At 49.2% G+C, this 12,897-nt stretch overlaps 1 protein-coding gene across 4 annotated transcripts in view; it reads left to right on the top strand.

Moving 5' to 3' along the window:
- Positions 1-7,993: 7,993 nt before the first annotated feature.
- PPP1R12B (protein phosphatase 1 regulatory subunit 12B) overlaps positions 7,994-12,897 on the top strand; it is a 127,348-nt gene continuing 122,444 nt past the window's right edge. For all 4 annotated transcript variants that reach the window (XR_010886310.1, XM_067310476.1, XM_067310477.1 and 1 more), the window contains exon 1: positions 7,994-8,308. Coding sequence is in view for 3 of the 4 variants with exons in the window: in XM_067310476.1 (XP_067166577.1) it covers positions 8,021-8,308 (288 nt within the window). In the remaining variant the exon portion in view is untranslated. The remainder of the gene's footprint in view (positions 8,309-12,897) is intronic.

Genomic DNA, 12,897 nt, shown 5'->3' with positions numbered 1-12,897 from the left:
CCTACAACATAGCTTGGGGAGGAACTGAAGCCCAGGGCTGAGCTTAAATGGTACCCTGGGCCCACGGGCAGGATGTGGGTGTAGGCTCCAGGTGAGGCTAGGCAGGTCCATCAAGGCCTGTTGGTGCCCTCAGGGCTGTGACACCTTCCACCAACATGGGTGAGGAAGCTCTTCATCAGGTACAAGCTACCAAAGATGTTCCATGCTGGGACTATAAGGTCTGACTGCAGAAGGACAGTGGGGTAATTGTGAAGAAGCTTGCACCCTGTGTCGGTTCCTTAGTTCTCCGGAGTTAGGGGAGCTCCAGCTGGGCCTGGCTGGGAATCTTTCTCACGGCACCTGCCAAGTGGCAGATCTGCAGAGAAAAGGACTGCCAAGAACATCTGCTCTGGACCTGCACGGGAAAAGAATGCTGTCTTCTCCCACAAAACAGGTGATGTGTTTTCACTTCTTCTCAAAGGCCTGAGAGCGCAAGCAGGGTTTGAGTGTGTGAGTAGGTGAAAGCAGTCTGTGGCCTGTGAATGGGAATCCAGGGATCATCCCACCTCTCAGTCCCTACAGAGGGATGAATTGTCCAGGCGTCAGTCAAGGCGTCTCTGTATCTAAGACCTGCTGTTTGCTAACTGGTTGCTAAGCTAATGCGCAGATATGTTACTGGTAATATTTACTGGATAATTAAATGACTACTGTCTACTTTATTATGCACAAAGTTTTTATTTTCCTCTAATATAAATTAAAAGTTTCAAGACAAGGTGTAGGAAAGGGGGAAGGAGGAATAAGGGGTGATTCTCATGCCCTTGGCAACTGCTTCCCCTGAGAACCCACCATAATGACGGTATTTGGGCTTGCACATGCAAGGCAATGAGGAAAACAAAGCAAGTACAGCCTGAAGCCACGAGAGCAAGGATACTGCCACAGAGGCTTTGGAAAAACACTTCCACAACAACTAGATGAGAGGTTACAGAGCTGCAAGTGGAAGGCAGGCTATAGAAGCGCAAATGGAGCCCTGAGCCATAAAAAGAGCAAAGCACTAAAGGCACTGTGCAACCTCTGCATCTGCAGGAGCAGATGCTACCTCCACCTCTCAGTGTTATCCCTGGAGACTCTGCCATACCCTCACACCACAGGATCCCATTTACATACAAACATCCCTGGCAGCAGGCTATAGAAACTGCATCTACTGGGCTACAAGGCTGCCATCTCCTTTTCTTCCATGCATTTCAACATCAGGGCAACACAGGGGCCTGAGGAGGCCCAGGTCCTCATAAGGAGGGGAAAAAAAAAAGCAAAAAGAAAGCTAAGGCTTCAGGCAATGCTATTTTCACTATAAAAATCTGAGGGTGGCCTGCATGCAGGCCGTGTAGATTGAACCAGTGCAGACTTGTCCATCACACGCTGTTGGCAGGGCATGCAGAGATGCCCACCCACCCTCGCTCACTCCTTGCCAAGCAGACAGCACAGCACTGTTGCGCACTAGGGATCTCCCTTCCCTGCTGCGCGCTGAACCTCCTCTGCCAGCATTGCACATTGGGGCATTCCCTTGTCTGCTTTTCTCTCCCTTGGCCACCCGATTCACAGCTGGCAGAGGTACAAATTCCCACTCTCCAACCCCACCCAACCCTGAGAAACACCCACCTGGACCCAGCCACCACCTGGCACCTTCCCTCTGCCTCTGGAAGACTGAGTCCAGCAGGAAGGTAGGGAGGAAAGCAGGACACCCTCCCAGGTCCCTCAGCAAACTGTGCATGAGGACAGGGGCCAGGCAGCACCATGCACAGAGGGGCTCTCTACCCCCTTCCCTCCTATGAATTTTTGGTCTCCTGGAACACCCCATCCCATGGTAGCCCCAACGTGGGCCCATTCAGACCAGAGTTCCCAGCTAGCCTTAGGCCAGAGGGACACAATGCTCTGATCCAAGCTGTCCCACGACACTGGCCCACTCTTAGATTGGGCTGTGTGGCAGAATGGGACGTCTTGTTTTCAGCCAAAAAGATGATTCATATCTGCTGTTCTCAAAAGCCTAATCTAATTTAATGCAAAGAAGATTCAAACCCATTGACTGTTCACATTGACTTGGAGGTCAGCACAAAGGTGAGCCACTTCCAGAACCAGTAGGCCAAGTGAACAGCATTGCTGGTGCCTACAGCAGCTTCCCACCCTGATCCTTTTGCCTTGGAGTCTCTCTGGCATCTGTGCTCCATGAGGACCTTCCAGCCCTTGTAGCAGGTGAGGATGGACAGAAGCTGGATGCTCCAGTGCTCCTGATTGCTGCGGCTATGGAAAGCATTATCAAGTCAGGCAAGATGAATTGCCAGGACACAGCTGGCAAATGCTCCCTTTTTATTTCTCTTCCTTGGGGTGACCTTTTTCTTTCTGAAAATGTAAGTAGTCATTAAAGGAAAAAGACAGCTGACATGAAGAAGCTGTGTACAACTCTTGGGGGCTCAAGGGACCCTTCCCACTTGTTCTCCTCCTCTGAGCCACAGTGGTTTGCCTATGCTAGGCAGCCCTGTTTGTGGGATGGCTTAGGAGCCCCGGCTGCATGAGGTGCAGAGAGTGGAGACTACATTACGGGAGTAAATCGAGAGGAAGGGCAGTGTGGGAGAGTAACAGTGGGGATGTACTTCCTCTGGATCTGGAGAACTTTGGCATGAAGGGAATATGTCGCTAGTGTCCTGAGCACAGAGAAGAGAGTACCTAAGTTTTGTCAGAGAGGAACAGGATGCCATTTGTCTTGAAAGTAGGAGAGGACCCATGTCACTATGCTGTGTGTGGGAGGAGAAAACTTTTTAACATCTTGTGAGCAAAGAGGCTTCTGTATTGGAGTGTTTGAGGAACCAGGGAAAGAAGCACACATTTTCACCACAGAGGGTGATGCATTCCCACAACGTGTGCACAAATAGCCATCGCCTACTGTGAAAACCTGGCCCCGACCATAGCAAGCAGAGCAGAGGTGACCTGAAGAACCCAGTCTTGCTACATCTGTGCCCTGTGGCATGGCTGTCCAGCATCCCCAACCAAAGGTGCAGAGCACAGTAGGTCACCTCACCACTTGGAGACATTAGGAACAGGTGACTGTCATATTAACCAGGCATTCAGGACCCCACTGAAGGGAATGTGTAGGTCTTGGTTATCAGGATACAGCCATATTACTGTACTGAGTTGGGCATTAGCAGTTGCCGTGATGCACATTGGCATTTTGTGTAGAGGATGGAGACATGAGTGCCTTGATGTCACCAAGTGCAGCCAGTCATGATGTCCATGGACCTTCCACCAGGTTCCGTGAGGCCTTGTAGAGGGTTAGAGTGATACCACCGTAGCCCATGGGGATGCACATCCTTTCCCCTAGAGGCTGGGAAACCTCTGCCAGATGACTCAGATGATGTGTCTAATACACAGTGTTTGAGATGGTGTCACAGATGTCAGCCATCAGCAGACGTGGATAGATTTCTCCCCTCCAGTTCTCTTCCCAAGTATGTGAGCCAGGGGTTGTCAGGTTTTGGATGCTCACACACCCCTATTTCTTTTCTTCAGAGGAGGTGGAGTGGGTGTACTGAAAGTTGGCCATCAGCTCCAAGAACCGCCTCTGCCCCCCAAATTCAGGCTCCAATGTTGCAAATCCCGTATCTGCTCTTTGCCCCGGAAGGGGCCAGAGAGAGGGGAGATCAGATCAGACATATGAAGTACCTAACCCCATCCATAGAGAGTGAGGTCTAGGAGCGTGTGGTGCCTGTCCACAGACAGTGGGACTCTGCTGTCTGAGCATCACCAGGATGAAAGGACATGCCTCCCTTCCTAGGATGATAGACGGTCCAAATCTCTTCACATCCCACACCCCAGTGCCTTCCCCAAACAGCAGAGGTGCCTCTCTCTCAGACTGTGCACCACAGGGCAGGCTTGGCTGTCCTTGCCCTTTTGCTTGCTGCAGCCTCAATGTCTATCACACAGTACGTTGTCTGAGGGGATGAAGGAGAAAACAAGTGCACTGTTCTCACTTCAATGACTCTTTTATTAGTGGAGAGACCAGAGGCAAAGCTGTACCCAGAGCTCTGGGCAGTTGCCTTGGGTCTCCACGCCATCTAGTGTTACACTGGCAGTGGGATGCTCCTCACTTCCCAGGGAGATGCTCCACGCCTGGGGACATGCAAGTGGGAAAGGCTGCAGGAGACTCCCTTATTTCCCCTGACTCAGCCCAGGCTTGCACAGGACTGTGGCCTGCAGATCTCACAACTTCACAAGCAAGATCACTGTACAATATCAGGGAATTTTACCCACTCCGATTTTATTTCCAGAAAGACTTAAGCATGTGCTTGGCTTCACATAGCATAAATAGCCCCAGCAGTTTCCAGTGGGGTGCTCAACAATGAGTGCAGTTAAAACGTGCCAAAGACTTTGCATGACGGGGCACTTGGGAATGATCACACAAGCAGATTAAGTCAACTAGTGTCCTGGATTGGTGGGCTGGGAACAGAATTGCCAAAAGGAGTGAACAAAGACAACTAGGGGTTGCGAGGCATCAAAAAAGTTGTTAAAAGCTTGAAACAAAAATAGTAACTTTTGCAGGATAATGTCAGGGCAGCCAAAACCTTAAAAGAGTGTGAAGTCACTATAGTGGTAGTTCTCATGCTATTAGATTCCTGCATTGATCTACCATGGTTCTCATGGGAGTTTTTGTAAAGAAATTTTTCAGTAAACATAAAGGGATCAATGTTGTTTTTTTTTTTTTTAATTTCAGACAAAGAGTCTGCCCTACTGAAGATCAGTTCCAGTTCAAGCACAGACCCCTGATGCACCACTTGTGCTCTCTGTGCCTCTTTGACCTGAGAGCTTTCCTGCCTTCACAGGGGCACATGATAAGCTATTAAGATATTAGCAGATTGGTAGGCACATAGACATGGTGTAAAGTACTACTAAAAGTTTTTGCGGAGGATTTGGAAGCTGCTCATAGTCACAGAACAACAGTCCCCTCTTCCAGCCAAGTTTGTTTGTCTGGTGATATATTCCAGCTTCCAGAGAAGTAGGATCTGGAATAAGGCTGTTGTAGTTCTGGCTGTGACTTCCAGTGTGTGGAAAATGCACATTATAGCTGACATTTCCAAGAAGCACTGGACTGACCCACTGGCATAGAGAGTAAATCCTGCAGTTTGGGGACACATGCAAAGCTGTGCACGTGCTAAGCAGCTCTGTATCCCAGAAGCAATGGTACATATGATGCATGCCAGAAGTTGGACTCATTGTTCATGTGCTTTACAGGCAGTTCTCATGAGCTATGGCTGTGTAGGACTTTTCAGCATCCAGGAGCTTAGTCAGATGTGTGGGAATTCTGGACAAAAATCCTCCAAATATGCCTGGATAAAATTCCCTTAAGGAAAATAAAAAGCCTGTTTCAAAAACCATGAATGTCTGACAGTCTCAGGCAGTTTCACAGGAGCACAGGGTGGCCTTGCCAGCTGTGGGGGGAAAAGGGGCTGGATGATGGGCCACAGCCCAGTTCCCACACTGCAGATGGGGAAGGCACCCACAAAGCTGTAAGCTGTGCCCTTAACTTGGCTGCGCCCATCACTCTGTGCAGGAGCTACAGCTCACATCAGCCTGGCGTGCAGCCAGAAGAACTGTAATCAAACGTTTTAAAAACAATAGATGCAAAGTTAAGGAGCTCCAGGCCTGATCCAGCATGAACTCAGCATGCTTCTCGCCATGACTAACTGCTGTGAAGAACATAATATAAAGCATAACAAGGCCATACTGAAGGGTCACACTGAACGGACCCAGCACGCTACCCATCTCTCACAGGGGCCGGGAGTGATGCTAAGGGGATCCCAACCTCCAGCAAATTGCAGTCAAAGGCCTTTCTGAACCAAGGACCGTGACTTTGTATTTGATGTTCCTCGGTTGATTTATTGCCATTAATTCGTACAATTGCTTTTAAACCCAACTCAACATCTAGCACCCATACTGCCTTGCTACCAGGAGCTCTGTATTAAACTACACATTGCGTGAAGGACCTGTCTGACAAATTTATTTTGAACCTCTATGTGTTACTTGTGTGCATTGGGAGAGAAAAATCTTTTCCTTTCACCTTCTTCAGGCTATTTGTGATTTTAGAGACTTCTAGCTCCATCTCCTCTTTGCCAGCCTAAAGAGTTGTTGTCTGCTCAGTCATTCCTCAGAAAGCTCTTCCAGATTTTTGATTTTCGTTGTTGCCTTCTCTGAACACTTCCACAGTAGTAACTCCTAACCTTAGATTTGCAATTTTGGGCTGCTAATGAAGAATGATCTGGTATTTTTATGAACATGTTAAATAACACAGTTTACAGACCCCTGTGGTGACATTCTCCCACTGTGACAACTCTTTTAACCAATTAATTGTTATTTACTCTTTTACCTATTTATTTATCCATGCAAGCACTTTCATACATATTCCATAGCAGCTTTCTTTTTGCAAGAAGTTTGGTGAGGGACCTTCCTGAACACCTCGCAGAAATCTAGCTAGACTCTATTGTCAGGGTTTTCCTTGTCCACACATTTCCCCACATATTCAAAGAACTCCAGCAGTTTCGTGATACATGACTTCCCCTCCCAATCCCACATTAACGTCTTCCCTGGCATGTCATATGTGTCCCTGTGTGGCCCATAATTCTATTACTTAGAGTGCCTGCTGTGGATATGATATACTGAGCTGTAGTTCTCTGGGTTTTCCCTAGACCTCTTTTGAAAAGTGGCATTTTTTAAGACTCATGGTTGAATGCCGTCTGGTCTAAGGAATTTGTTACTGAGCATTTAGCAGTGTGCTTGTTCTGCTGCTTCCTCTACTGAGCAATTCGAGGCAAATCGGCATCTTGGTACTGCAAAATAACCTGGAGCAAGAGGAGCAGCCTGGAGCAAGAATGAAGAGTTGTGTTTAACTGTCTGCCAGGTGAGGCTATAATCCTAAGCATTTTAAACAAGCAAAGGCTCTGCACTGTACTGTAAGCCTTATGGTGTTTGTGACAATCTAGCCACGAGAGGGGGCTCAGACAAGGCACAACGAAGCCAACTCAGACGCTTCATCTGAAAACGTCCAGGGTTGTGTTTGGCTACAACAGGTAGAGCTGGAAGACAGGAGCAGCCAGCCTTGCGCAGCCTGCAGGCCTGCAGCCCTTGGGCGGGTACGCTGGCGCCTGCCCGGCCTCGGCCCAGCGGACGAGACCTGCTGGGCCTGCTGGCTGCGAGGACGCTCTCGCAGCAGAGGGTCTCGGCTGGGTCAGGGTCCGTTGCCAGTCCTCAAAGTCCGCGGCAGCTCCCCGAACTGCTGCTCCCTGAACACTGGCTGGCCTTAGCCTGGGGACTGCTGGGGCCTGGACGTAGTTAAGGGGGAAACTGGAAATTTCTCAGGAAATTCAACATCCTCCAGACTAGCTCACTCACTGCTCAGTGGGCAGCTGGATTTGGTAAATTTGGCCTCGTTTCCCAAGAAATTGAGACACCGTTTTCTGGGCCAGCCATTTCTCCTGGCTCCCGGCTGCGTTAGCCCCGAAGGGCCGAGGGCTGCAGATTCCTGCAGGGCTGCCCGGCCCTTTTCCGGCCCCCGAGCAGAGAGCGGCGCGGCTCGGCTCGGCGCGGCTCGGCTCGGCGGCAGCGGGCACAACGGCCCCGGCGGGCAGGCGAGATGCCCTCAGCCGCCGCTGCCGCGGGCCAGCGCCGGCACAAGCGCCCTGCGGGCTGGGTGCGATGATGGCGGCCAGCCCGCCCGGGCGGGGAGGGGGGAGCGGCCGCGCGGCCGCGGGGGGTGCTGGGAGCTGTAGTTCGGAGCGCGCCCAGGTGCGGCGGCGCCGCGGAGGCCGCCGGGAGCTGCGGCCGCCCCGCGGCAGGTGCGGCGCCGCGCGGCGGGAACTACATGTCCCGGGATGCCGCGGGGCGCGGGCGGCGCGGGCGCGGCGGCGGTGGGGGCGTAGCGAAGATGGCGGCGGGGGCGCTGCGCCCCGCTCCCGGCTGAGGCGCGGCGCGCTCCCTGCGCCTCAGTGCGGCGGCGGCGGCGGCGATGTCGGAGCCGGAGCACCTGGGCGGGAAGCGGGCCGAGTCGGCGCGGCTGCGGCGGGCCGAGCAGCTGCGGCGCTGGAAGGGCTCCCTCACGGAGCAGGAGCCGGTGGCGGCGGGGGGCGGCCGCGGCCGGCACCGCGGCGCCGGGGGGTCCCGCGTCCGCTTCGAGGAGGGCGCCGTCTTCCTGGCCGCCTGCTCCAGCGGGGACACGGAGGAGGTGAAGCGCCTGCTGGGCCGCGGCGCCCGCATCAACACCACCAACGTGGACGGGCTGACAGCGCTGCACCAGGTACCGGGCCCGGTCCCCGCGGGAGGCTGGGCCGGGCCGGGCCGGGGTCGGGGGGCAGACGGGGCCGGGGGGGGGAAGCCGGGCATGGGGCCGGGCCCGGGGGGGAGCCGGGCGCGGGGCCGGGCGGCCCCTGCGCGGCCCGGCGGCGGCTGCCCCCGCCGGCTCCCCGTCCCTTCCCCGGGCGACGCGGGGCGCGGGCCCCGCCGGCTCAGCCGGCGTCCGGGAGCGGGGGGTGGGAGCCCGCGGCTCGCCCGGCTGTCGCCGCCTGCGCCGTGGCCCCGAGCGGAGCGGGGAAACCGGGATTTCGAGGGCTTTCCCTGCTTTTGGCAGGGGAGGGTGAAGGCAGCCGGTTACCTGCCGTGCCAGTAGTGGGTTGTTTGTAAACAAGGCGATGGCAGAAAGCTTTGATCCGGGCTTCGTCCTGCGTATTTGGGACTTGTCTGAAGGAGAGACCCGGTTTGGAGCGGAGTGCGGTGGCATGTTCCAGTCTGGCAGCTTGATGTACCGAGTTCTCACAGGGCTATTAAGTAGCTTAATTTGCAAAATAAAGCATTGGGCTGTCAGAGCTGTAAGCACGGCAGGAAGCTAGGTGGCCAGTTTGTTGGTTTTTTTAGAAAACTGACGCCTTATTGTTTGGGGTCTGCTGAAATAACAGCAGTACTTGGAAAACTTCCCGGGGGGTTGCAGCTTTTGGAAGGTCAGAAGCGGCTCATCTGCCTCCGTGTTTGTATTGTATCAGAGTTGCCTTGAAAATCCCCAAACTTCTTTTTGTTGGCAACATTTGCAGAGAGCAGAAAGTGCCAGCATCTAAGATAAGCAACATGGACTCTATTAATATGCATCCAAATGTGCTAAAGATCATACAAAAGTAATCATAGAAGTTTAGCTTCAGGATAGCAGTGTCTTGCCTATCTAGAAACGTGTGCTGTGTTTCAGCCCTAGCTTTTGCCATCGTTATGTAAATTAATATGAATGTAAGGGAGTATGTGAAACTGCTACCCTTTAATATTGGTAAACCTGTTGATGTCTAAGACTGATACAGAGTTTAGCAGAGCATGTGAAATCAGCTTGCCAGATTGCTGCATCTGGTCAGTGAAATGAATCTGATTTGAATCTGGGCCAGCTTCAGGAAGAAAATTTTCATAGCTCAAGATCTCGTAGATTAGGCATGTAGCGTGGTGATGGGACTGGGAAAAGAAGCATGATCCAGGAATAACATCTGGAATTAATGTGTTTGTAAAGAATAATGCTTTAATAACACAAATAGAAGGACAATAATTGAGTTGATTAGGTTTTCTTCTTTGCTTGGCTGGTGTTATTGAACTGAAATATTTGGGACACTGAAAAACTTAATTCACTAGTTCACCTCCTCGTGACTATCGGTGAGCAAAGAGCAGTGGTATTTATGCATTCTGTTCTGGAGTTACGAAAATACATTATGAAGTCTGCGAACATAGGGCCCTCAGGTTGAATAAAACTTCAGTTGACAAAGTAGTGAACTTTGTAATGGCTCATCTTTTTTTTTGGCACAGCAATAGCAAATAAATTACGCTGCATAAGTAACCTCCCGTATAGCATGTGTACATTTATTATCAGATAAATAAGTAATCATATAGGCACTTGCAAGAGCCAGTTATTGAAGAGCTGGGTATCGGAAGTATTTTGATAAGGCAAGAAGACTGAATCTAAGGTGGATGGAGACATGGTAGAGTTGGAATGACTTTATGAGGGTTTTCCAGGTCTTGGAGCCAAGACTGATTATGATCTCTTCAGAAGTATCAGTGTATTTTGCTGATGCATGCAATGTAAAGCTCAGCTAAAAGTATATCATGAACTACATTAGATTCATCAGACACTGATCAATGGGTAATTATCACTGCAAGATCAAACCTCTTGAATGTATGACAAGCCATAATCACCAGGCAGGCCACAAATATAATTCTGTATATGGAAAGAATTGTGTCTTAGAAGCTAACAAAGTATCGGATAACATATTGAACAGTAACATCTAGATCTTGATACTTTGAAAGCGCTTAGATGAGTGAGTAGTCAAGCAGATGCTAATTAAACAAGTAAGTCTTCTGTATGAATTGTTTCTTCAGAAACTTTGCAGGACGGGAAGTTGACCTTACTTACTTCTTGGCTGGAGAGGTTGTTATCAGTTCTTCATCACTGAACGTGTTGTTCAGAATATGTTTGCTGTCATATTATTTGGGAAAAGATACTCACTGTGGAAAAGCCATCAGTTGAAGTCAAATAAGTTGAGGGTCCCCAGACTGCTGACTGACAAATGAAATACAGTACGTGTCAGTTTTCTTTAATAGCTCCTATTAGCATTAGAAACGTAACATTTTGAGATATAGAATAGATGGTAGTGACTGTCTCCTCTCATTAACCTGTAATACTTGTGAAACCAAATGGCCCGGCAGTGAGGAAGGATATCCTACTTATTGGAAAGTTTGCTTTGTTGAAGGAAAGACCGGGTGGAAATGTTTTCTTTGGTTAAAGAATTTGATTTAAAATGAAACTTACTCTCTGTAAGCAAATATCTTTGTAGGTTGTGGAAGGCTTAACTAAGTCAATCGACTTGATTTGTCAGACTCTGCATCTGCTTCTACAAAACATTAAGACCAGTCTTACAGACTGGGTTCGTTCGTTTGAAGTGCACGCTGGCCCCAAATGTTTTGTGGCTTTCAGCGAAGGTAAACTTGAAGTATCTTGCGCTTTCTGTAGTGTCTTGGCCACAGTGGCTAAGAGCAGTTGTGTACTTCCTCGCTAGGTGAGAAGCTATCTTTGCTATTTATAACTTTGAAGCTGTATTTTGAAAATGACCTTTCAAATTACAAGTGCCGTTTCTGAGCCTCCAGCTTGTGTGGTTGTCCTGCTTGGAAGTGTCAGATGCAGCATAAACATAGACCAAAGACCAGTGTTAATGTTTGTTATTTGTATTGTGGCTTCAGTTATATTTGCATTTCTACCTTGGTGACTGCAGAATGCTTCTGGATTAACATCAATCCCGTGTTACCAATGATTAGCTTAATTTATTGAATATAGATTATTTTTGGTTTTCTATTTAGAGCAGAATTTAAAGGGGGTTATTAGCTTAATGTGAGCAAATAGCTTGTATTAGAAATCACCAGGAAACCCTCTGTAAGTAGGTGAAACAAAATGTTGGTCACAGTTAAGCTTCTTTAGTCTTCAGACATGGTGGGAAGCAGGCATGAAATGCTCTCTTCCTCTTGAGTGGCAGAAGGAACTGAAGAGTAAACTTCTGCAAAAATCGAATCTTAAGGAAAAGAATTTTGATGCTTCTGGCTGGGAAGGCATCTCTAAATGTAATAAGCAACGTTTTTCTGTGTTTAAGGACTCTCTTACAAATGGTGACAGCAGAAAGGATTGTTTATACTTTGTCTGCTCTTTGATGGTTTACCAGCTGTTTCCCTTTTGCCTGTTCCATGGAGAATTGAGTTGCTCATGAAATAACTCCTGAATTTCTACTATGTGCAACACTTTTAAAGCAGACTGGCACTTATGTTTGATTTACTTTAAGGTGCTGGACAACTGTGGTTGCACAGTGATTCTGGACTAGATAGTTGAGGCTGTAACCTCTCTGGCAGTCCCAGTTCGTTATTCCTGCTTCTGAGTCAGAGCGGTAAAACTGCAGGCATGTCTAGCTGCCCTTCAGAGCTTTGTAAAGTGGCATCCATGTCAAAATAAGGCTGGTCGGTTTTTGATTGCCATTCAGAAGCTTTGGCCCTTTGTTCCCTCCCAAACATTGGGGGAAAGTCCTAGGAAAGCGGAAGGCGACACATTTTTTCGGAGAGTCCAAAAACACAGCTAGGGGAGGGTAATGCATGGAAGACCCCTTTCCCTAATCATAGCAGCCAGGATACTGTTGGAAGAATCGTGGAGACGCTATCATTGGAACAAAATCCAGGAGGCTGAGGAGAAGGAAGAGATGATTCCTGGGTTGTTGGGTTTTTTTTATAGCTAGGGGAGCTAATTGGACATCTGTGCTAGTGGGCATGGAGCACAGGATTGCTAATTCTAAAGATCTATTTAAGAGCATCATCCGTCAGAGCTGCAGTAGTGGCTGAAGCAGTCTGGATTTGGTTTACAGGATAACCAAGACAGATCTGACAATCACTGCCAGAAGGCAGAGGCTCCCCACACAGAACGGTTGTACAACAACAGCTTACAGGAGATGTTCTTTAATCACCAAGAGGTAAAAGTTAGTTTGTGCCTTGAAACATGAGGATATTATAACACAATGTGCAGGAGAACTCGGGTGTCACGTATGCATGTGTTTTGGGCATCACAGGTGTTTTTTAGACGTTCAGGAGCTAATCTGCCTCAATAAGTGGTGATAATACCATACATCAGGCTAATTTTCTTAAGATTGGGTGACTGCATTGCCTAAAAATTTGTTAATTCTTAGAAATGAAGATTATCGAAGGGGAATCATATGTTTTCCACCATCCTCTGCAAAGTTTCTTCCTCACGATATGCTACTGCCAACATAAATAAAAGTTGCAAACTGTTTGTACTATATTCGACACTGCTTGTCAAATTGAAATTTGACACTGTCA

This window comes from Apteryx mantelli, chromosome 25 (assembly GCF_036417845.1).
Source record: "Apteryx mantelli isolate bAptMan1 chromosome 25, bAptMan1.hap1, whole genome shotgun sequence".
Lineage (NCBI taxonomy): Eukaryota > Metazoa > Chordata > Aves > Apterygiformes > Apterygidae > Apteryx > Apteryx mantelli.
The sequence above is the reverse complement of the archived record's forward strand: the minus strand, read 5'-3'. Positions and strand labels throughout refer to the sequence as shown.